Source organism: Anopheles merus, chromosome 3R (genome assembly GCF_017562075.2).
Source record: "Anopheles merus strain MAF chromosome 3R, AmerM5.1, whole genome shotgun sequence".
NCBI lineage: Eukaryota > Metazoa > Arthropoda > Insecta > Diptera > Culicidae > Anopheles > Anopheles merus.
Genome location: NC_054084.1, coordinates 2,951,913 through 2,972,213, shown reverse-complemented (window position 1 = coordinate 2,972,213; position 20,301 = coordinate 2,951,913). Strand labels below are relative to the sequence as shown.

The following is a 20,301-nucleotide window of genomic DNA, read 5'->3' as shown; positions in this document are numbered from 1 at the left end:
CACAATACAATAAAATCACTGTTTTTTTTTGTTTCTTTCCGCGCAGAAATACATTCGAAATGCGTCGCTATTGCTATTCTAGCCTGCACTCGTCGCTCTGGCGCATGTCGACGCATAAAATTGAGCCAAATCAATCGGAAAATTGATTCCACAAATGGTTGAATGTATAGCGCTGTAGTGGCAGATATGTGTTTATATTAATTGTGCCTGGCAAAGGGGTTGGAAGTGCCCGCACACTGTTGAGGTTGCGAGGGAAGGGCCATTTATCTCACTCGTGAAACTCGTTTTGTAAATTAGAAATTCAAATTTTAGTAATGTACAGTAGTACATTTTTTGGTCCCTTTTTTTAATACACCAAAACCGGGGGGATGGCCAAACCAAAACCTTCGTTAAAATCTGCCAGCAGTGTTGTACTAAAAGGTCGCTATCCAATACAACAACCATCGATGGGTTGCGGTGGCGAGAAGCTTTGTGTAAGCTTTGCCGTGCAATGTTCTAAAAAGCGAGGTACTAAACTCTCTTCTCTTCAAGTGAACTTCCACCACTCACGATGATCGTAACGTTTTTAAATGGTTCTTTTATTCTTAAAAAATATCAACTGCCTATCGAACTCCGTTTTTTCCGCACTTTCTGCCAGCAGTTCCATACCATTCGATTGGACGTACGATTTGATGCAGGCCTCCAGCGCTCCCCCATTGCCCCGCCACTGGAGGCCCGTGTACAGTGGGTAAGTCTCGCCGGCGTCTCGCTTCAGTCGACGTACCTGGTCCCGGTACTTTTGCCAGGATTGTAGCTCAATAATGAGGAATTTCCCCTTGCTGCACAGATAATCCAGCACACGGCGCAGTCCAGCGTCTCCACCATTCAGGTGCACGTACATCAGCACGGAGAAGCAGCAGATAACGTCGAACTGGTCAATGTTCCGAGCCTTCATACACCGCTCAACCGGATCATCGATAGGCTTCACCTCTTGTCGGTTGCTTATTTCCAGCAAATTTCCACTGATGAACTCAATATCGGGGTACTCGGCACTGCCCCGATCGCACAGCTCCTGATCGATATCCAACCCAACGGCACACACAGCCGGCGTTCCTTTGCTCACCTGCAGCAGGATTTGACGCACTTTCGCCGTGAACTGGCCGGAATTACAGCCCACATCCAGCAGGTGGATTGGTCCGGCGGGCGGCTCACAACTGCGCCACAGGGCTGCTAAATGTTGCTGCAAGATGTCGGATCGGATGCTGTCTTCTGCACGAAATTTGTAATAATTGTGGTAGTTGCCATGCTTCACTTGCTCGTTACTTTCTCCCATCGTTTCGAGCGCTTTTCTATGCAACGAGGAGCCGCACTTTCGCGTGAACAGCTGACAACTGAATCAAGCACGCGCTGGTTTGTTGTTGTTTACATCGTCAAGGGAACAGTGATGAACAAAATTTATGCAGCATGAAGTGGATTTAAAAACAAAATCATATGATAATATGGGTTGCACATCGAAAAATTATACTTTAACCATCCTCTTTGTTTGGAAATCCGTCCAATCGGATATGCTTGTATCAGTGAACTTATTTTCAGAGAGTTTTTTTTGTTTGTTTTGTACGTTACTGTACCAACTGTCAATTGTGTGCTGTGTGTCAGATTGACTTGTCACTTTTGAATTTTCAAAATGTGTCCCAGCCACGTGGTTCCGTGCGTATTGATAACGGTTGCATAGGGTTAAAGAGCGATCCTTTGAACAAATTCAAAACAGCGTGCACACATCATCATCTCATGAAAAGACAAGTCAGAGAGGGCACATCGTTGTGATTTACTTTTAGATTTATTTATTTTTCTTTAGAAATCATACAATCTATAGTGAGTTACACAGTACGAAAAATAAAAAAAATAATTAAACCTAAGTCACACACACTCGGTTTATCAATAAATAAATGCGCCGCAAAAAATAAATTAATTTGCTCTTCTTCCTTCCTTCCTTCCTTCCCTCAACTTAAAAGCATGTGTGCATTTAACGCGCACCGGTTTACAACTGATTTGCACTGTGTTTGTTTGTAGGTTCGTTTGTTTGCATCATCGAACAACTGAATCTCGTGTTGTATTTAAGCAATATAAAAATAAAATAATATCAACTTCAAGTCAAGCTTCTTGAATAAAATGAAACGTGCCCTGTGGTGGCGAGAAGCAAAAACATGAACGCAATCAACAACAATTATGAATTATTATGCGCACCAATCCCACATCACAGGCCGCACGCACGCGCACACACGCACAAATTAAAGCTTCTAAAAATTTAAAACATTATCTGCTTTTTTTGGTTTTTGTATTTTTTTTTTTCTTGTAATTCGTTATATATTCAATAGCTTCCATTTTTTTTTTTGTTCTAGTCCGATAATTGTTATTATTTAAGTGTTTCTTCTAAACCTTACTCGATATAAACTAGAAGCTAATGGAATGTATGTGTATGTCGGTACTGCTTTCTCTATACTTGTTGTTATAGAAATCATATGAGAACAAGGAATATGTACAAGTTACGCGATTAAACGATCTGTGTCTGTATGTGTATGTGTTTGTGTAGTGGTGTGTGTTTGTGGGTTTTCTTAATGTTTCGCCAGCGACTAAGATGTGTGTGTATTACTCTACGTTTGCATTGTTTTGTGTCGCCGCATGCTTTGACTGCCTGTCTGTCTGCTCGTGTGTTCCAAAGAAGCCTCTCCCACAACCTTGCCTGCCAACCTGTGTCCCTGTCCCTGTGAATATGTGTTTACTTGTGTATGTGTTTTTGTGTTTTTTGTGTTGTTTGCCCTCAATTGCCCTTCGTATCGCGAATGAGAGAAAAGGAGATCATCGATCTTGTTACCTAATAATAATAAACTGTCCTAGTTAGAGCTATGTCCTATAGCTTGTTATAGTGTTGATTTTTTTTTTCTTCCGTTTCAACCAACCTCCGCGCGGGTATTTCGTGTTGCTTCCTCCGTTTTTTCTTCTTTAATTAAAACGCCCTCTTTACTGCACTGAGCACTGAAACCAGTTCAATACTTCATCATTCGGTTATAATTATTTTGCTTATTATTGTTGTTCTTGTTGTTGTTGTTGTGGTTTCGCAATTTGCAACACAAAATCACACAATTCAAAAGCAACGAAACGGAAACACTCGCTCTCTCTGTCTCTCTGTCTTGTAAGCTATTGCGCCATGGCACAAATAAGTACGAAGAAACATGGTGTAGCACTCCAAAAACTAAATGCTTGAAAAAAAAAGACGTTTATGCTCCACCTGACAACATAAACGGCAACATAGAAATCAATCAGTTAGTTCAACTACTACTCTATCCGACGAGCATTTATAATGTTCATAATATAACAAACATTACAAAACATTGAACCAAAGTGCTCTGCGTTTCATCCCTGCACTTTCTACACTTCAAGACTTCAAGAATTTCGTTCAACGCGATCTAATTTGTGCAGATTGTTGTGTGGAACTCACATATCTAATGGACTGTGTGTTATCGTAAAAACATACGCTCGTTTACAGATTGCTCCTTCCAGCGACCGCTTCCCTAATTATCTGCTTTTTTTTTCTAGTGCTGCTGCTGCCTTGTGTACACAATACTCCTCCCTCCTCCACAGGTATTGGTTTCAAAATAATGCATTCAAACGTTTTTTTTGTAAAAAATAAACCTTTTTTTTCGTGTCGACTATTTTCAATCAGATCATTCGCACATCTCATCACCACCATTCATTGTTTCACCGTGTTTCGTCGGCTGGCTCCCCAAAATCACCCGAGATAATGCATTGCAGGAGCTGTAGAAATCACTTCCCATATTCTAGCATGGGCACCTTGTGTGCTAACACTGTGCTAACAACAGCTCAACCAACACAACACATCCCCTTGCTTCAAATTACCTAATTTTGGATTTGTTTTTCCCCTCGTAACATTTTCTTGTTTGCTAGTTTAGAATAACCGGGTTACCCTTGTAATACAGTACCATCCCCACGGGACGCGGGAACGTCCCGACGTCGGGGCCATTGCCTGCCGAGACCACCAGCGAGCGTTCATTAATTGCATTCTCTTCGTTTTTGCTGGCTGGTTGGGTCGGGATTGGGTACCTCTGTTTGTTCGTTAATGCTGTTATGCGCTGGTGCTGCTGCTGTGCTGCAGGTTTAATGCATTTTGCTGCACCACGTGTTCGACACATTCGGCAATTCGGCGATGTCGTTGCATTCTGTGACACTACTATTACTACTACTGGATTATATCTTACTTATAATCGCTTACGTTCTACTATTTGTTTTGCTTTGCCGTTTTTTTCTGTGTCTGTGTGTGTGTGTGTGTGGGAGAGTTGTGTCGTGTTCGCTATTTTCGATCATATGCGATTGCGATGTGAGTTTTTTTTTTGCGTTTTCTGTTTTGTTTGCTGCCGTTTGCATTGCGCCTGCATCCTCCCCATTCCCCACAAAACCGATGCTAGCATCCATCCATGTATGTTTCGTGCGCCGACGGTTCCTTTCAATCTGAGTGGGTGAATATTGTTTTTGTGGGGGGGTAAGAAGAACATTAAATATTAATTACGTGGTTACCTATTTTTTCATGTTACCTCATCAATTGTTCATCAATTTGAATCGCTTCTCTATGTGCAGAAAATTGTTTTGTTTTGTTTGTTTTTTATCGCTTACAAATGGGCTTTGTTCCATTTAAGTTTTGTCTTGTGAAATGGGTGATTTTAGTATCAGTAAAGGTGAGCGTGCGTTCTATACGTGTTCTGAAATAACTTCTTTTTTTTGTATTCACTTGATTTTATCGCAATTGTCGTTGACCTTTTGCCCGGTCGGTCATCGTCAGTGTTTTTTCTTCACCGCTCGATTTGATTCCTTTAGTGTAGGGTTTATCATCATGTTTTACACTTGCATTCATTTGCATTCATCACATCCTCGCTGTTGTGCCGGTTGTGGCGATCAGCAGCCACCTTACTTCCACCTCCTCATGTATAAAACACCAAATCACAACATAACAACAGTTGACGCTCACTTTCCCTCTCAAATGCGCTTTAAAATCGTACTATAAATTATAGCAAATTTCTATTGCTTTGCAAAGACCCCAAAAGCGGTCCGCTCAAACCACCCAGGTTTGGTCTGACCCCAAAATCTGACCCAGCAGAGCAAAGAACGAATGAAGGAAACACTGAAAACAAAATACAGTGTCTCGCGCGGCAAGAACGTGGAACCTTTTCCGGCTTCGAAAACATTACAACTTACAGCAAACTTACTCTACTAATCCGCCGAGCAGCTCTAGCTACACACTAGCAGGCACTCTCAAGTTCTGCCGCGCTCGTTCCACTCACGGCCTGCAGCTGCTGCCGCTTGCGGTACTCGTAAAACTCCTCCTTCATGGCCTGCACGCGCGCATCGATATTGTCGTACCGTGACTGGCCCCGTTTCCGGCCGCCGCTCAGCGAGGACACGACGCCCGCCAGCCCGGCCGCACTCCACAGCAGATCGCTCGAGGTGGAGGGAAGCGTCATCAGATGGTGGAAATCGTCCCGGATCAGGCCGGTGGGCGTGGAGGCGGTCGGCGTTGGCGTCGACGGATCGAACTCGTAGTGCCCATCGACGCTGCCCACGTCGGCCGTGTTGTTGATGTTGGCCTTCTCCGACGCTATGTTGAGCCGCGTGATCAGCTCCAGCCAGTGGGACATGGAGTAGGGTGGATTTTCGAACCGACCGCCCCCGATCGATAGTGGGGCTGCATGGTGCAGGCTTGGCGGTGGCGGCGGCGGCCTGTACGGGGGCAGATAGCGCCACTCGCGCAAGAGGTTGTGAGTCGAGCCCGTCGTCGTTGCAATCGCTGCCGAAGAGGCACCACTCGGCTGGGTGTTATTGCTGGAGGTGTTTTTGCTGCCGAACCCGCTCGAGCTGGAGTAGCTTTGCGGCGAGTTCTCCAGCCCACCGACCCCACTGAGGGACGTTGTGTTGAGGTTGAGGTTTAACATTGGCGAGCGTAGCTCGGGAATGGTGCGGCTTACGCTGCGAGGCATGCTGCGCGGATAGTAACGCGAAAACAGCTTCGATCGGTTGCTGTACGGATAGGTGCCGGCGGCGGGGGCACCACCCGCGCCGTAATAGCTCCACGGGATGTTTTGGTACACATTCTGCTGGCTTGACGACGGCTCCTGCTGCACCGTGGTGGGAAGCTGCTGTGCACCGGGCTGACCATAGTAGTACGGCAAGCTGACCGGCACATCCGACACCGGTATGAAGCCGTGCGTACCATGATGATGGTGATGGTGGTGGTGGTGATGGTTGGACGACATGTGCTGCAGGCTTTGCAGCACCGGCAGCTCGTGGTTGTAGTACCGATGCACGGAGTGGACACTCTGCGGCGTCGGAAAGGAACGCTCGGCCGAGCTGAGATGGTGAACCGAGCTGAGATCGCTGAAGTACAGTGGTGACCACGGTGAGTTGACCACCTGCGGGCTGGAGGTGGCCGGCGAGCTGGCCACCACCTTCGACACTCGCGACGGCGTGGTGTAGATCGTTTGGGCGGCCAGCATGGGCGGCAGCGTGGAACTGATCGACGGTACCATCACGTTACCGCCCTCCGGCAGCGTGTTGGTGTAGAGGGATTGCTGTGGCTGCGCCAACTGCGGTACCGGGCCAGTTCCGTGATGATGTAGATGATGATGATGATGGTGATTGCCAAAGGTCGTTTCCATTTGCAGGCTCAGCTGGCTCGGGTAGGATACGAGCGGTCTGCGCCAGGAAGCCTTCGTCAGTGAGGGAAGTCGTTTCGGCAGGAAGCCACCGTCGTCGCTGCTGCTGTACTGCGATACGATGCTGTTGCGCAGTGACACGATGCCGTCCACCAAATCCTGCGACAACACGAACCGACCGTCGGCGGAGCGATGAATTTGTCCCACGTTCATCGATTGGTCGCCAATAAATTTACTCGAATATATAGAATCACAGTTTTGACAACGTCCTGGTGGCCAAATCCAGTGTAATATAGCTATCAGTATGTTTAGGCCGGGCATTCGGCTTCCTTTTCTTTCTCCTTGCATATATCTGTGCGAATGAAAAGGGCGAAATCAAACAAACAAATATAAGTTTAGAGCGATACTGTACGAAACGACCTAGCTAAGATAGATCTCGAACGATGTTCTATCATCTAGAGTCTCTCTTTACCTTTGTATCTATCTTCACAGGGTAAGCATGAGTGCAAGAGAAAATGAGAAATAAAGAGATACGAGTATAAAGTCTCGGGCATGATAAGCAAACAACTTCACACTCGCATTTGGGATAGCATGTGAATCCAAGCCTTACTAAATACTCACCTTTTCAAGGGTATTGGTTGACTAAGTGCGTTCCTATCTGTTAGCCTCGCCGTTACCATGTTGAGTTCTGTAATCGGATAATTTCTAACAATTAAAACGGGTGGTAATATCGAGCCATTCTCATAGTTTCCTTCGAACGCTTCTCTCACAAACGCGCGGAAGGAAACTGCAAGAAGTGGATGGGCTCGTTTTAGTAGCGGAAAATGATGGCAGCACTCATCAAGGCGTATACCCGTTTGTTTTGCTTAATGGTTTTTCAACGTCTTGCGATGACATTTTTTCCATGTTCCAATGATGTTGGAACGCCAGCAGCAGCTTCATTAAGGCAAAACAATTATGAGAGACTCATTTTCATCAACTAGTCGCACAATTTCGACTGTTTCAAACCTTAAACTATTCACACAATCCAAACTATTGTTAGTAATTACAGCTATGTTAATGTTTTTTTTTAACTAAATGAAACATGTTAATTAGGTTAAGGTCGATGGGAAAGATGGGAAAGTATACACCCTGACTACGGCTTTCGTATTTAATCCCGCCCGGTTATGCTAACCTTTCTCTTGTTTTCTACGTTTACGCTTATTGCAAATCTTCACGGCGCAGATCGACAGTATGATGGCCACGATGAAGAACAGGATGCCTCCGACCACGCCTGCCGTAATGGCTTTATGTTTCACGCGTGCCGGTACGGGAAACTTGATCTCCTCGCTCGTTTCGTAGCTCTTGAGCGAGTTGGCCAGCACGCGGAAGTAGTACGTTCGGCCGCCGACCAGATTTTTCACCAGATAGGACGTCTCTTCCGGCCGGATCTGGCCCCGGTTCAGCGTCTTCCACTGTGCATCCGTGCGGTACTTTATCGTGTAGAACTGTACGAGGTGGGCCCGCTCCAGCGGAACCTGCCACGAGATCAAGAAACCGTTCGGTATCTCTACCACCGTCACGTTCCGTGGCTGACCCGGTTTCGGTCCTGCAAAGGCGCCACCAATGTGTTTGCGATTAGTAAAGATCATTTAACACTGAAGCGGATAGAATGCAACTAAAACGCTATCAAGCAGCAATCAAAAACACTACAGAGCATTGAGGAAATTGGGGGAAAAAGGAGCATGTAATGTAGTGTGTAATGTGTTTTGTTACGTGAGATGATAATGTGTATGTAAATCAATGTACCTGTCGGTCGGAACACGGGTGGGAAAAAGGTCGAACCAGTTGAATCGGTAGGGAATAAAATGTTCTTATAGCTATCGATGTCTGTAAAACGGAAAGCAGAAACGGAACGTAAAATAAAACCAAATGAACGTGGTGTGCGAAAAATGTGAGATCTGTACGATGAACATCCCGTCCCTCCCAGGGAGTGTTAATGGCAATGTGATGTGTGGCAACAGTGTTGGAACTGCAGCTCTTGTGTGCATGTGTTTGATTAACTTGATGCAGTGTCAGTGGTGCAGTGTCATGGACGAATCAACCAATTGAAAAGAATGGAAATGAATGCATGAGCGATACAGATGCAAATCCAGAATGGGCGCGAAAAACGAAGCCAAGAACAATGGTGTGGCAAAAATGTGGCAAGCAAGGATGCAGGCAAGGCGGTTCTGGAGAGATGTCCGTGCGTGCGGACCTCTTACCCAAGTCTTCTGGTGCGTGTTTGAATTCTTTATCGTTAGGCGCTGCCGTTGTCGTCGAAGGTTTCTTCGCCTTTTGAGCGTCTGCGCAAGAGCATCATTTTGCGGTGGAAGTTTCGTAAATACAAGTGAGGGGTTACAATTCACACTTTACTGTCCCGCATCCCGGCTAGGATTTGGACAAACCACAAAGAGTACTTACCGAGAGTACGGATCGTTATCACCTTGCTCATCATACCATCGCCCAGAGCATTCTTGCCGATCACCTGAAACTCGTACGTCGTGCCGGGCGAGAGCCGATTGATCGTAACCTGCGTGCTGCCCGACGGCGTTACAGGAATCGTGGACCACTCGGACACTCCCGCCTCGCGATACCAGATCGTGTAGTCCTGCTTGTAGTCCGGGCCCCCGCTGTACCCTGGCATCCAGGACAGCGTGACGGAAAACTCGGTGGCCGAGCCGCTCAGGTTGTACGGTGCGTGCGGTTGCGTCCCTTCGATGACCAGCTGGGTAGCGGACACGATCGTGGCCACCTCGTTGGAAGCAACGCACTGGTAGTAGCCAAAGTCGGACCGTCGCAAGTTTTCGATCGTAATGTTGCCGCTGTTGATGCGGACGCGATTCTTCTGCAGCGGTTGCCCGTCGCGCCGCTGCCACTGGATGTTCGGCTTGGAGGTACCTTCCGCTTCCTGCGCATCACAGTGCATCTCGACCGATTCGCCCACCTTGCGCTGGTACAGCGGATCCGGCTCGACGGTGAAGGCGGGCGGTTTCCGCACCAGCACCTCCATGTGGCCGGACGAACCCTGCGTACCTTGAGCGTTGTACGGGGTGCAGGTGTACCGGCCCTGGTGGTTTTGGTTGACGCGCGTGAACAAAAGCGACCCATTGTTCATTATAACTATGTCTTTCGTTTGATAAGGTTCCAGTAATCGTTTATCTTTGGTCCATGTTACATATTGTAGAGGAGGATTCGCTTTTATATAGCATTGTACAACACCAGCTAAACGAAACGGTAAGTATTGTATTGTTGGGGTGAAGGTCACTTTGGCAGGATCTATTGGGGGGAGAAATGAATGGATTACCAGTTTGTGTTTCAGAGCTTGCCACCAAATGATCCAAACATTTACTTACATTCTATATTTAAATAAGCCGAAGCACTTTGTGGTTCTCCAATGCCATTCGATACCTCACACGTGTATTGCCCAGAGTCGTCCGCGCTGACCGGATTGATGATGAGCGAACCATCCTTGCGTATCGTGACTCGCGTCTCGAGGGCAGCTACCTCCCGTACCGGTGACCCTTCCCGGAACCATCTTACTGTAACATTTCCCGGCATTGCCTTTGCCTCACAAGTGAACTGCACCTTCTCTCCCTCCAACTTGGTTTGATTAGTGGGCGGCACCTGCACAGCAATGAGTTGGTAACACGGCATTAGTACAACCACGGTTCTCCTCGAACGGAGCTCCTGTTCTTGCACAACCACACTGCGATTTCTGGAGGAAAATCCCCCAGCGATTACGAATTATGCTACGCTATCATAGAAAAGTACACACACACACACGCAATCGTACACGCTAGAAAGTATATTAGACAGAGGTGGCCAAGATACATAGAGAAGGGCTTACTGTAGGATTCGACTTACTGAGCCGAAGGTGTATGTGTGTGTGTGCGCTTGTGATCATGCTGCGGATGAGCCACTACCGGATTATGTTAGTGATTTAAATAAGGCGCACAGCAGCGCAATATATCAAAATTCGTGAAACGGAAAGGTTAAAAGATTGGTTTTTTATTATCAGTGGTAGTGTTTGCTGTGCAAGGACATATGCAGAGACCAAAGAAGAGAAGAAGAAAGACATAGACAAATCGTCTCTACCGCAAACAAGTGTGTGTGTGTGTATACACTACAGCTGCCATCGGGCCGGCAATATGCTAGAAGAAGAGAAAGGTGCACTCGTGCTCTAGGTACATAGATATATAGTTGGGCAACATCAGGAAGGTAAAGGTACATGTGACAGATAACAAGGAGGACAGCAGCTTAACGAAGGAATAGTGTTAGATATATAGAGAGATATATATAGAGAGAGACGTAGTATCACAAACGTTACAGAGAGCTACTCATAACAACAATCATATGCACTGCGCGAGCAACAAAACACACGAGCGTCACAAGTTACGAGGAGTCTGAGAGTATGGTAGGTTTGTAGGTTCGTTTTTAGTCAAAATTTTTACCATGATTACAGCGCCGCCCGCTATTATAACACGGGCAGTATGGGAGACTTGTCCCTCACCATTGCGCGCGATACACGTGTAATCGCCGATGTCTTCGTGGCGGATAGTGCTGATCCGCAGCTCGGTGCCATCATTAAAGATACCAACAGTAGAGGACGGATCCACCGGGTTGGCATCCTTGTACCACAAAATCTCTGGTGTTGGTGTGCCATCTGCCTGGCAGTTCAGTATGATAGAGTCACCTGGAATCAATCAGAACAGTCGATACGAAATCAGTAGCTAGCAAAGGGAAGCGGGTCGAAAGTTGGTAAGGGCGGCGCTGCATACCTAAGTTAACGTAGATTATATCTTCAGGCGTTACACTAAACCTCGGCGGTGCATGGACGTCCAGATGAAACCACGTACCGTTCTTATGCTGCTTCGGAGGTCGGTTTAGAAAGACTACTTTGCACTCGTACCAGCCCTGATCGGATTCGCGTATGTCGGTGAGGTTCAGCGATGCCGCGCCGAACGTCGAGTTTGGTGGCACTCTAGAAACGCGCCCCTCGTATCCCTCTCCGCTGTGGGTAGGATAGCTTTCGTACCATATAAAAATGGGAATTTCCTGGCCCTTGGGGACGCGTGCGGACCGAGCAAAGGAGCAGACGAAAGAGAGGGACGAATTAGTTTCCGGCAGCGGGCAAGGCAACATTTTTGCTACAGCATACATTATTGCTCTTATCATAAGAGAGAGAGATAGGTGTTTGATAATATACTGTAATCCAGTTAATTATGAAAGTGTGTGTTCATGCAAGTTCAACAGAAATGCGGGATGATCCTCGAGCCGCTACAAATTCAAAGAGTGTTCGACTGTCAGTTAGCCGTTTACAATCAATGATACGAAAGGCATCCATAAACAAAGAGTAGCATGCTTTAATAACAACTAAACCAACCGTTTGCCACCTAATGAACGAAAAATTCTGTCAATCTGTTACTCTTTTTGGCTTCGATCATTTAGTACCTAAGTTTTATCTAAATATAAAGTTTCCCGTCTAAACCAAATGCATGCATGCACACATGTGTATAAAAGAAAATAATGAAAATGAAACGATTCGCGAATTTGGGGTTTACTCATGCACATTTTAACTCAAAAAAAACTCGCAAAACTCGTAAGCCAGTAGCACTAAGCACTTGGTGATCGTTTTTTTTTTTTTTAAGAATCAATGTGTGTAAATGTGTTTAATGAAATAACGAAAAACGCTTAACCGGGGATCGTGTTTTAATGTTAATAGCAATGCAAACTTATGCCGCAGAGCGCACTGACGCGGGGCAGAGAAAGATGGTAATTATAAAATGGTAAGATTGACAACTTGAACATTGAGAACAAAGTGTATGTAATACTTAGACTATCGCGGGGTTTCGAAGGATATATGTTCAATACTTTGCCGCTTTCGCTCTTTATGTGATTAAAAAACTTGATTAGAAGTTCCGGGATCGCTTGATGACGTACTTTTTCGCTCACCTTCTTTTCCCATTGCAACACATAGGGAACGGGATGCTCGCCAGGGAAATCGACGTGACAGTTGAAGACGACACTTTCGCCGAGGATCGCTGTGATGTGCACTGCATCTTGGGCTGTGTGAGAGCGAAGAAACGCGTAAAGCATTATTATGTAATAGTGGCCAGAAGGAGGCAATGATCACACACAGGATCATCATCATCGCGTGTGTGTGTGTGTGTGTGTGTGTGTGTGTGTGTGTGTGTGTGTGTGTGTGTGTGTGAAGCAATTGTGTGAGGCCAATACTTACGGGGATTAATTGTACAGCAGCCCAACGTGAAGCACAGGGCGAGCAATAGAAATGAAATCAACCGATTCAACGACTTATCACTAGTAGTAGTGCGTCCACCATTACAGTCTGTCGCCGTTCTCCGCCGTACTCGGGCACTGTACTGGCCAGTCAGTAGTGCGTTGTCCTTGTGAACGTGACCAGCGTCGTTAGTGCTGCTGCTGCTGCTAGTATAATTGCTAACTGTTTTCACTTTAGAATGTGTTCCGCTTGTTATTGCGCTACGGCTTGCATCGGTATTGCGGTCGTTTGCCCGTGCAGAGCAGCATCGGCCAGGACTCGCTAAGGCTTGCCGGGGGCTCGTTTTGGGTGTGGTTTTAGTGGCATACGATCGCGACCGGCTTAATGCCTGACACCACCGGAAAACCCCAGGGTCCACGCACATGCCCATGCCTCTGCTCCCATAGTCACTGCTAACGTACCGTTTTCATGGCGCTGGTATTACCTGCAAATAAAGCGAGGATAAAATGCTCATTAGAATATAGCTTATATTACCAGCGATTCTGATTCTGCGATTCTGAAATCTAAAATCATTTTGAAACTTCAAAAATGTTTGAATCACTAGCACATTTTCCCAAAAACCTAAAAGAAAAATAGAACGATTCCTTCTGCGAGCGATTGCCATACATAATCCTAGAGCATTCATTCAGCATTTCCCGACGTGAACCAGCATTTGTAGCAATGTATGCCCGAGCACCAACACCACCACCATGGATCAATACAGATTTTGCACAACGATACCACTTTATCACCAAGTACGCGGGGCGGGTGTGGCCAACGTAATCAAATTCAAATCATACAGCATTCCACGTACACGCTTTATAGCACACATACACACACACACACACACACACACACACACACACACTGCGGATTACCCTTGAAACGGCAATTTACCTTGGCTCGTCCTTCCACACCATATTGTGTGTAGGGCCTGGTTGAAAACATTCTTATACCTTACTTTCAGTTAAAGTTACACACATATCCTTCTTCTCCCACCTCGCAACCCGTGCGCCGTCTACTTCAAGATTTGCTTAACTATTATCCCTTAATGCAGATGTTTCTGTCCTGTCCTGATGAAGGCAGCGTATGAGGGGAAACACTCTAACACCTCCCGTTGCCGTGCCCACACACACACACTCATACACACACACACAAACTCCACAAGCTGCCTCAAGCTCTACAATAGTACGCAACGTGTTTCAGAGCGTTGGAATTTCGGCCTAGACGAGAAGTGGGCCATGGCAGAGGGTCATGTCAGTGCGCTTACCAGTGCCTACCCCCTCCCCATCCAGCAGGGGTGTGTTAATTTTTGCACTATGTTACACATAATGTGCGAGGAGTTAATCCAGGGAAGTTATAAAGCCTACTTTTCCACGTCAACCACGGACACACACACGCAAACACACGATGGTGACAATATCACACACCTCTGCCATTACGCATAGGAGGGACAGGACATCATGCCATCCAGGCTAGGAAGGAGTCCTGGAATTGCTGGAGCTCACTGTTCTGGAGCAATCGAACTTTTGCCCACGGCTGCAGGTAGTGCACGTGATTTACCTGACGCTAGTGTACAGCAAAACTCCACAACTGCATCAGCTGGAAGGTAGTATTTATTTGACGGGAAAGCAGATTTTCCAGCCTAAATCCCACTTTTCGAGGAAAATTCGTCCTGGAGCTGCGTGCGATACACGATATACGATGATGTTTGCCTGCCTGGGTGGAACTCGAGAAAAACTCTAGCTCAAACTTTTGCCATGGTCTCTCATTTTCACATCCTCTCTCCCTTATAGTCTCTCCACACTATTGGCAACCGTACTCTCGCTCTTTCTCTTTCCATCTCTTTGGCTCATGATCCATATATTCTTCCGGATTTGCTCCCCGGATATGCTCAGCCTACTACTCCAGAGCATTCCTGATTCCGTGCTGGGAGATACAGAGATACATTGAGCAGTTACTGTGCTAAAGGAAATGTTTAAACACCACGAAGAAAGCGTGAAAATAACGTATCGCTCTGCATGGAATATTCTTTCAAAACTTCCCGATGAAAGAAATGCATATGCTTGCATCTATGAAATATTCATAAAACTATCTATTTTTTGCCTCTCTTTTTCTCTCTCTCTCTCTCTATTTGCCTTGGTCAATTTGTGCCTCTGTCCCTGTGTGCGAGAATTTCCAGCACAAGACCACCAGCAAAAATTTAAGCACCGCTCATGCGCGCTATGACCGACTTGACGTTCACCTCTGGCCCCGAGAATCTCTGAGAACTGCGAGGCTCTAGCTTCTACTCCCTCGCCAAAATCGTATGAAAAATATCAAGGGTTTGCCAGTGCACGTCGTCGTCTTGACAGAAGCCTCCGGGAGTTGGTCCTATATTATCTGCTCACGATAAGTTTGTCACACAGATTCCACCCACATACATACACACACACACAATTTGCTTCTCTATCGTCTCACACACCAACAAAACGGCGTGTAAACTTCGCACGCCTGTCGTCCTTGCGTCCAGTCAGTGAAGAGTGATCTATTTTTTATGTTTCTCCACCATCAAAAACCGATGATGATGGTTCACACTTTGGTGTTCATGAATAAAGTCGCCGTCGTTGCATATGAGGGGGAGTGGTGGGGTACGGTTTCGGACCAAAAATTTGTTCAAGAAAAGGTCGGCTTGAACTCAATGTCACGCCACCTACGCTGTTTTGATTGCTTTGGTTCCAAAACAAACGAGCTAAGAGAGGGCTGTGCTCGTTGTCGCGCTTAGACACCCGACACCCGGTGGCTTGGCGCTATGTGACCTCGGTGGCCGTATCCGTGTAGGCGCCCCTTCCTTCCCACCGTGGGCAGCCCAGCCTCTGCTGCAGTGGATGTAAATCGTCCACAAATGCTTTTTCCTCCGCAAGCAGAACTCAACGCAAGAATTCAGCAAATAATAGCAATAATTACATCTTCCGGCGAGGCAGCCAGGAGCAAATTACAATCATACGTTTTGAGTGCTTTTGCTACTTGCTGTACCATTCCGTCGATCGACATCGGCGTTGGCCGCCCCACCCTATATGCTGACGGGTGATGAGGTCAATGTGATCGCGGTAGGAAGCTTCAAATGTTATACTTCCTTTGCATTGGATGATCGAACCTGATGATTCCCCGATTATTCCTGCACGATTCGATTCTTCAAATTATCGCACGTTTCCCTTTCAAGAATAAGGCACCTTCTTGCAAACCTCCTCACAACATGCTTTATGAACATTTTTCACCGATAATTGGTGTACTGTTAATGATGCTAAATATCGAACATGCAAACAATACACAGCAGAGAAGTGGAAAGTGATGAGCAGCTATCGGCCTACTGCGTTCCAAACCACATCCTCTCGCTCTCTCTCTCTCTCTCTCTCTGCCATACACTTTGCTGCAGTTTTATACCACACAGCTTCCTGTTGTCCCGGATCGGATTGCGTGTGATCAGGCGGAAGTCAGCTCGAATCAAAATCAGTCCCTCCTCCGCTGTCCCCTACTAGCTGCTTTTGGGCTCTTATTTCTGACTTTTTTTTTAAATAATTCATCGATACTTTCATCATTCTTTTCTTTTTCCCATCTTTTTCCAACGCAATTTCCCACCGCCTTTGGATGGCTATGAAGCGGATGAAAGAAGCGGCGCGAAAGAAACCAACCAAATTCATTCAAAACATACACACCACCGACCGCGGTCGGTTCCCCGTCCTCACTGCTCATCATCACATCGACATCCGAAGGAAAGCCAATCACACAATCCCCGCCTGCCTTAAAACACTCATCACCACTATACCCCCCTGCCGCAACCCGCCGTGCCACACAAGACGCAACACAAAGTGCGCCCCCTTGCGAGCGACGCAACCCTCGGAAGAACCACCGATGGTAAACGGGCGCATCGGACGAAAAAAGGAGCAAAACGAAAACGCCAACATTTCCCATCCGGCCCATCTTGGGTCTCCCTCTCTCTCTCTCTTTCTCCTTGCTCTTCCCTTTTGTTAGCCTTTGCTTTCTTCTTTCCCGCCTGCATTCTTCTCCCTTCAGCGCCGTTCTTCCCTTTGTGCTTCGTTCTTTGCCGCTACGACGTCTTCCCGTACTACACCCAGAGGAGTTGTGACCTGTCTTTATTTTTTATTTTTTCATTCGCTTCCTTCTTTATTTCGGCCCTATGAGCCCGTGTGTTCTCAAAGTGCGACTTTCCCCCCCTTCCAACCCTCTGGTGCGCAGCAGGGTGAAACATTCCAGCCCCTGTCTACGCCGCGCATTGCTTTGACACAACGGTTCCAGCTTTCGATACGTGTAATGGGCAAGAAGAAGAGCAGCACATAGTGGCAAGTTAACGCCAACTGCACTTGCTACGGGGTCGGGTGGTGTTACGTGGTGCAATCCATTGAAGAGGAAAAATACGCAAAACACCGAAAACAGGAAATTTGCCATCACCAACCGCAGCAAAGGGGTGGCGGCGGTCGACCAAAAGGGCAGCGCGTTTTGAATAGGGCGAAAAGAAAGACATCCCAAAAAAGGGAGTTTGGGTTAGCCTACTTTTTTTTTTGTTTTCTTCCAAGCTTCCCCTGGACTACTGCACGATGGGGCTGCGGGTGGAAAGCGCCACTGCTGTAAACTGAGAGCCACATACACTGCCACTATTCGCAGGAAGCCATAAAACATGCACTAACAACATCCTGCCATCTCGAACAACATGTGACCTCAAGCAGCAGCAGCAGCCGGGGCCGTACCATAGTAGGCCTAGGATGACTGCTGACTGCGTATTTTTGCTGCAGCGTAACCGTAACCGCGCCAAAGTAACCACAGCCCCCCAAATACGGGGACCATTATTTTCGGTGACCCCCCTCCGCCCCATCCCACCATGGTGCCCGGGGGAGAAGGATCTCCGTTTGCGCATACCGAAACACGGTGCACCAGCATAATATGATGGTTAAATTCGGGTTTACTTACCGCGATGTGAATGTGTTCTTGCTGTAGTGAGCTTCAATCAATAATCCATTCTGCGGTATGCTGCGATTACTTGCCGTCACACACTTGGTACGCGGGGGGTTGGATGGAGATGAAAATTCCCCAGCTTCTAACGGCACAGGTACACGTGCGTGCGTGAGTGTGTTTGTGTGTCACGATACGTTTTTTTTTCAGTACGTCACACCCGAACAATGCAATGCTTCAAGGCAAGCAGCACTTCCTTCCACCCAGGTGCGCTCGATAAAATTTGATCCTTTCTTTATGCGATTTTCACCTAGTTTTACAAGCGCCACCTTTGACATTTAGCGGAAAGTGCTACCTTTTCCACACGCCAACATTTGCATAATACCACTCACACATACACACACTCTCACACACACGCTCACTGGTGATTTCCTATGTTTTTTTTTTCCTTTTTTCTCGAATCACACACACACACACACACAGAAACACGTGGTAAAAATGGAATGCAGATAACAGATTACCGCGGATCAAAATCGCGGTACCTTTTCATGGATTCACGCCGCACACTGCTGTGAGCACAATAGTAATCCTTTGCCGGATCAATTACACCTGCAACGAAATTGCACCCCAAAAAGAATGAAAAAAAACGACGCAACAAGAATAGGAATTTCCACCTTGGCCACCGTGTGTGTGCCGCCGCCACCGCCGCCTATCACATCCTTTCCCCTCCCTCCAGAGTAAGGGCAAGCGATCGCGTCACACCTTATTTTTCTCCGCACTCAATCAGGTTTCGGGTGACCGCAAACCAGTGCTAAAATCTCAACGCACACAGACACACACACACACACACCGATGGCGAGCTTTTCCAGCGTTTCCACAGTCAGAATATAACACACAACCCACACCGCCGTTTGACCCGCAGAAGCCAGGCCAGTTCCCAGCGCATACATACACACGCATCTTGCTTCTCGCTTTATCGCGCTCTCTCATTCACTCCTGCTCTCTCTCTCTCTCTCTCTATCCATTGCTCTCGCCATCTCGTTTTCACAATCCATTGCTCCGGGAGTGGTGCTGTATTTTACATGCAGCAAAACTTGTAACATTTCTGCTTCCCCGAAACAAAAAAAAAACGGTCACTCTACGAAACGAACGATTGCCGTGAAAATGTGAATTCTTTTCCCAGAATACACCAACACACACACACGCACGCACACGCAGACACTTGAACAAAGCACTTACAGGTCAGGCAGCACACCACGGTTGATGAAAACTACCAGATCCCTAGCACCGCGGAGCTCTAAGCGTACCGTGCTCAGCCTACTTCGAAGATCTTCTGAAAAATGTGTGATGCGTGGAGTCAGCAGAAGAGCAGTGGGCATACGCTAGTATCGATTTTTTGTGTGGCCCTACACAAACGCTCTCTCTCTCACAAACCGTCGACGGCTTCTTGGCCCATTCTCCTCTCTCTCTCGGTATGTTGAGCTGTTGCGAACAGCCAAAAAAAGAAGAACCCGCGGCGGGAGCTGCTGATGAGCAACGGTGAGAAACGGCGAGAGCGAGAATGAAGCCAAACATCGCCACCACCACCATACTGCCATGCTCTGCTTGAGAATGCTATGCTGCTGCTGCTGCTCGTTGTTATGTTGCTCGTTCAACCAAGCAACATGATGCGCACCTTTGCAAACCCACACAAACAAACGTTTCGTTCTGCTTTGGCTAAAACACACTGCTGTGCGGAAAACACGAGTGCACCCCGCGGCGCATGATATTTTGCAGTAACATTACCAGCCCCAACTGCTACAAAAAATGTGCTCAAGTGTATTATGATGCTTAGATGGTTTTTGGTACAGGTTTGTTAACTCACAACCACTTCTCGCCCGAAAGGGAAGAATTTGGAATCGATTGCTATGCTGCCTCAACGCCAATCGCTGACTGATCTCGATCACGAACCCTGCACAAACTACACAGGCAACGTTGAAGTCAAACCAGAACCACGAACTGGAATGAAGGAATGAACAACACGAATCATCTCTCTCTTTCTCGCTCTCGCAGCGCTGTAGAAAGAGAAGGCTATTGCTTCCCATTTCCAGCAACGGTTGAATCCAGCATCTTGCTACAATTACATTGCCTGCTAAGGAATGAGCGATTTAAACAAAACACTGCACTGTCGTTACAGAAAGGTGCACCGCGCATGGTAGAGTGGACATTCCCGTTAATGTGAGCTGCTTTTAAATTACCAGCCCATTGCTGGCTATGCTTCTTACTCGCGCAGCATCCGATTTACCCACAACAGAATGATAACTCGTTTCTTGAAGCACTCACTTGATGTTATGCGGCCACTCAAACGGGGCGCTGAAC

At 47.0% G+C, this 20,301-nt stretch overlaps 2 protein-coding genes across 19 annotated transcripts; both read right to left on the bottom strand.

The window, feature by feature from the left end:
- Nucleotides 1–542: 542 nt before the first annotated feature.
- On the bottom strand, nucleotides 543–1,417 carry LOC121596399 (probable RNA methyltransferase CG11342). Its single transcript, XM_041921303.1, has one exon. It carries the CDS (start codon nucleotides 1,310–1,312, stop codon nucleotides 566–568), a length of 747 nt encoding a protein of 248 aa, XP_041777237.1. The 5' UTR covers nucleotides 1,313–1,417; the 3' UTR covers nucleotides 543–565.
- A 1,161-nt stretch (nucleotides 1,418–2,578) lies between these two features.
- Nucleotides 2,579–19,912, bottom strand: LOC121596201 (protein turtle). 18 transcript variants are annotated; one of them, XR_006005255.1, is made up of 14 exons: nucleotides 19,183–19,661; nucleotides 17,962–18,552; nucleotides 12,958–13,441; nucleotides 12,660–12,784; nucleotides 11,498–11,780; nucleotides 11,171–11,412; nucleotides 10,073–10,343; nucleotides 9,141–9,995; nucleotides 8,942–9,022; nucleotides 8,487–8,567; nucleotides 7,873–8,286; nucleotides 7,320–7,386; nucleotides 4,587–7,050; nucleotides 2,579–4,503 (listed from the first exon to the last, which is right to left on the bottom strand). XR_006005255.1 is itself a non-coding variant. In XM_041920939.1 (14 exons), the coding sequence occupies exons 3-14, from the start codon at nucleotides 13,385–13,387 to the stop codon at nucleotides 7,007–7,009; spliced, it is 2,901 nt and encodes a 966-aa protein (XP_041776873.1). In that variant the 5' UTR covers nucleotides 13,388–13,441; nucleotides 17,962–18,552; nucleotides 19,183–19,662; the 3' UTR covers nucleotides 6,909–7,006. The 18 variants fall into 18 exon arrangements, 14 of the variants coding, with proteins under 14 accessions (XP_041776863.1, XP_041776865.1, XP_041776869.1 ...); XM_041920939.1 differs by lacking the exon at nucleotides 2,579–4,503 and adding an exon at nucleotides 7,171–7,178 and having other exon boundaries at nucleotides 6,909–7,050; nucleotides 19,183–19,662; XR_006005258.1 differs by lacking the exon at nucleotides 2,579–4,503 and adding an exon at nucleotides 7,171–7,178 and having other exon boundaries at nucleotides 6,967–7,050; nucleotides 7,320–7,403; nucleotides 19,183–19,550.
- Nucleotides 19,913–20,301: the final 389 nt, after the last annotated feature.

Coding starts and splice junctions, on each gene's coding strand:
- LOC121596399 (XM_041921303.1), bottom strand. CDS start 1,312: ATGGGAGAAAGTAACGAGCAAGTGAAGCATGGCAACTACCACAATTAT.
- LOC121596201 (XM_041920929.1), bottom strand. CDS start 13,387: ATGGGCATGTGCGTGGACCCTGGGGTTTTCCGGTGGTGTCAGGCATTA. Junction 7,387..7,872: donor ACGTAGAAAACAAGAGAAAG/GTTAGCATAACC, acceptor ATCCGATTACAG/AACTCAACATGGTAACGGCG. Junction 7,051..7,319: donor CAACCAATACCCTTGAAAAG/GTGAGTATTTAG, acceptor TCATTCGCACAG/ATATATGCAAGGAGAAAGAA.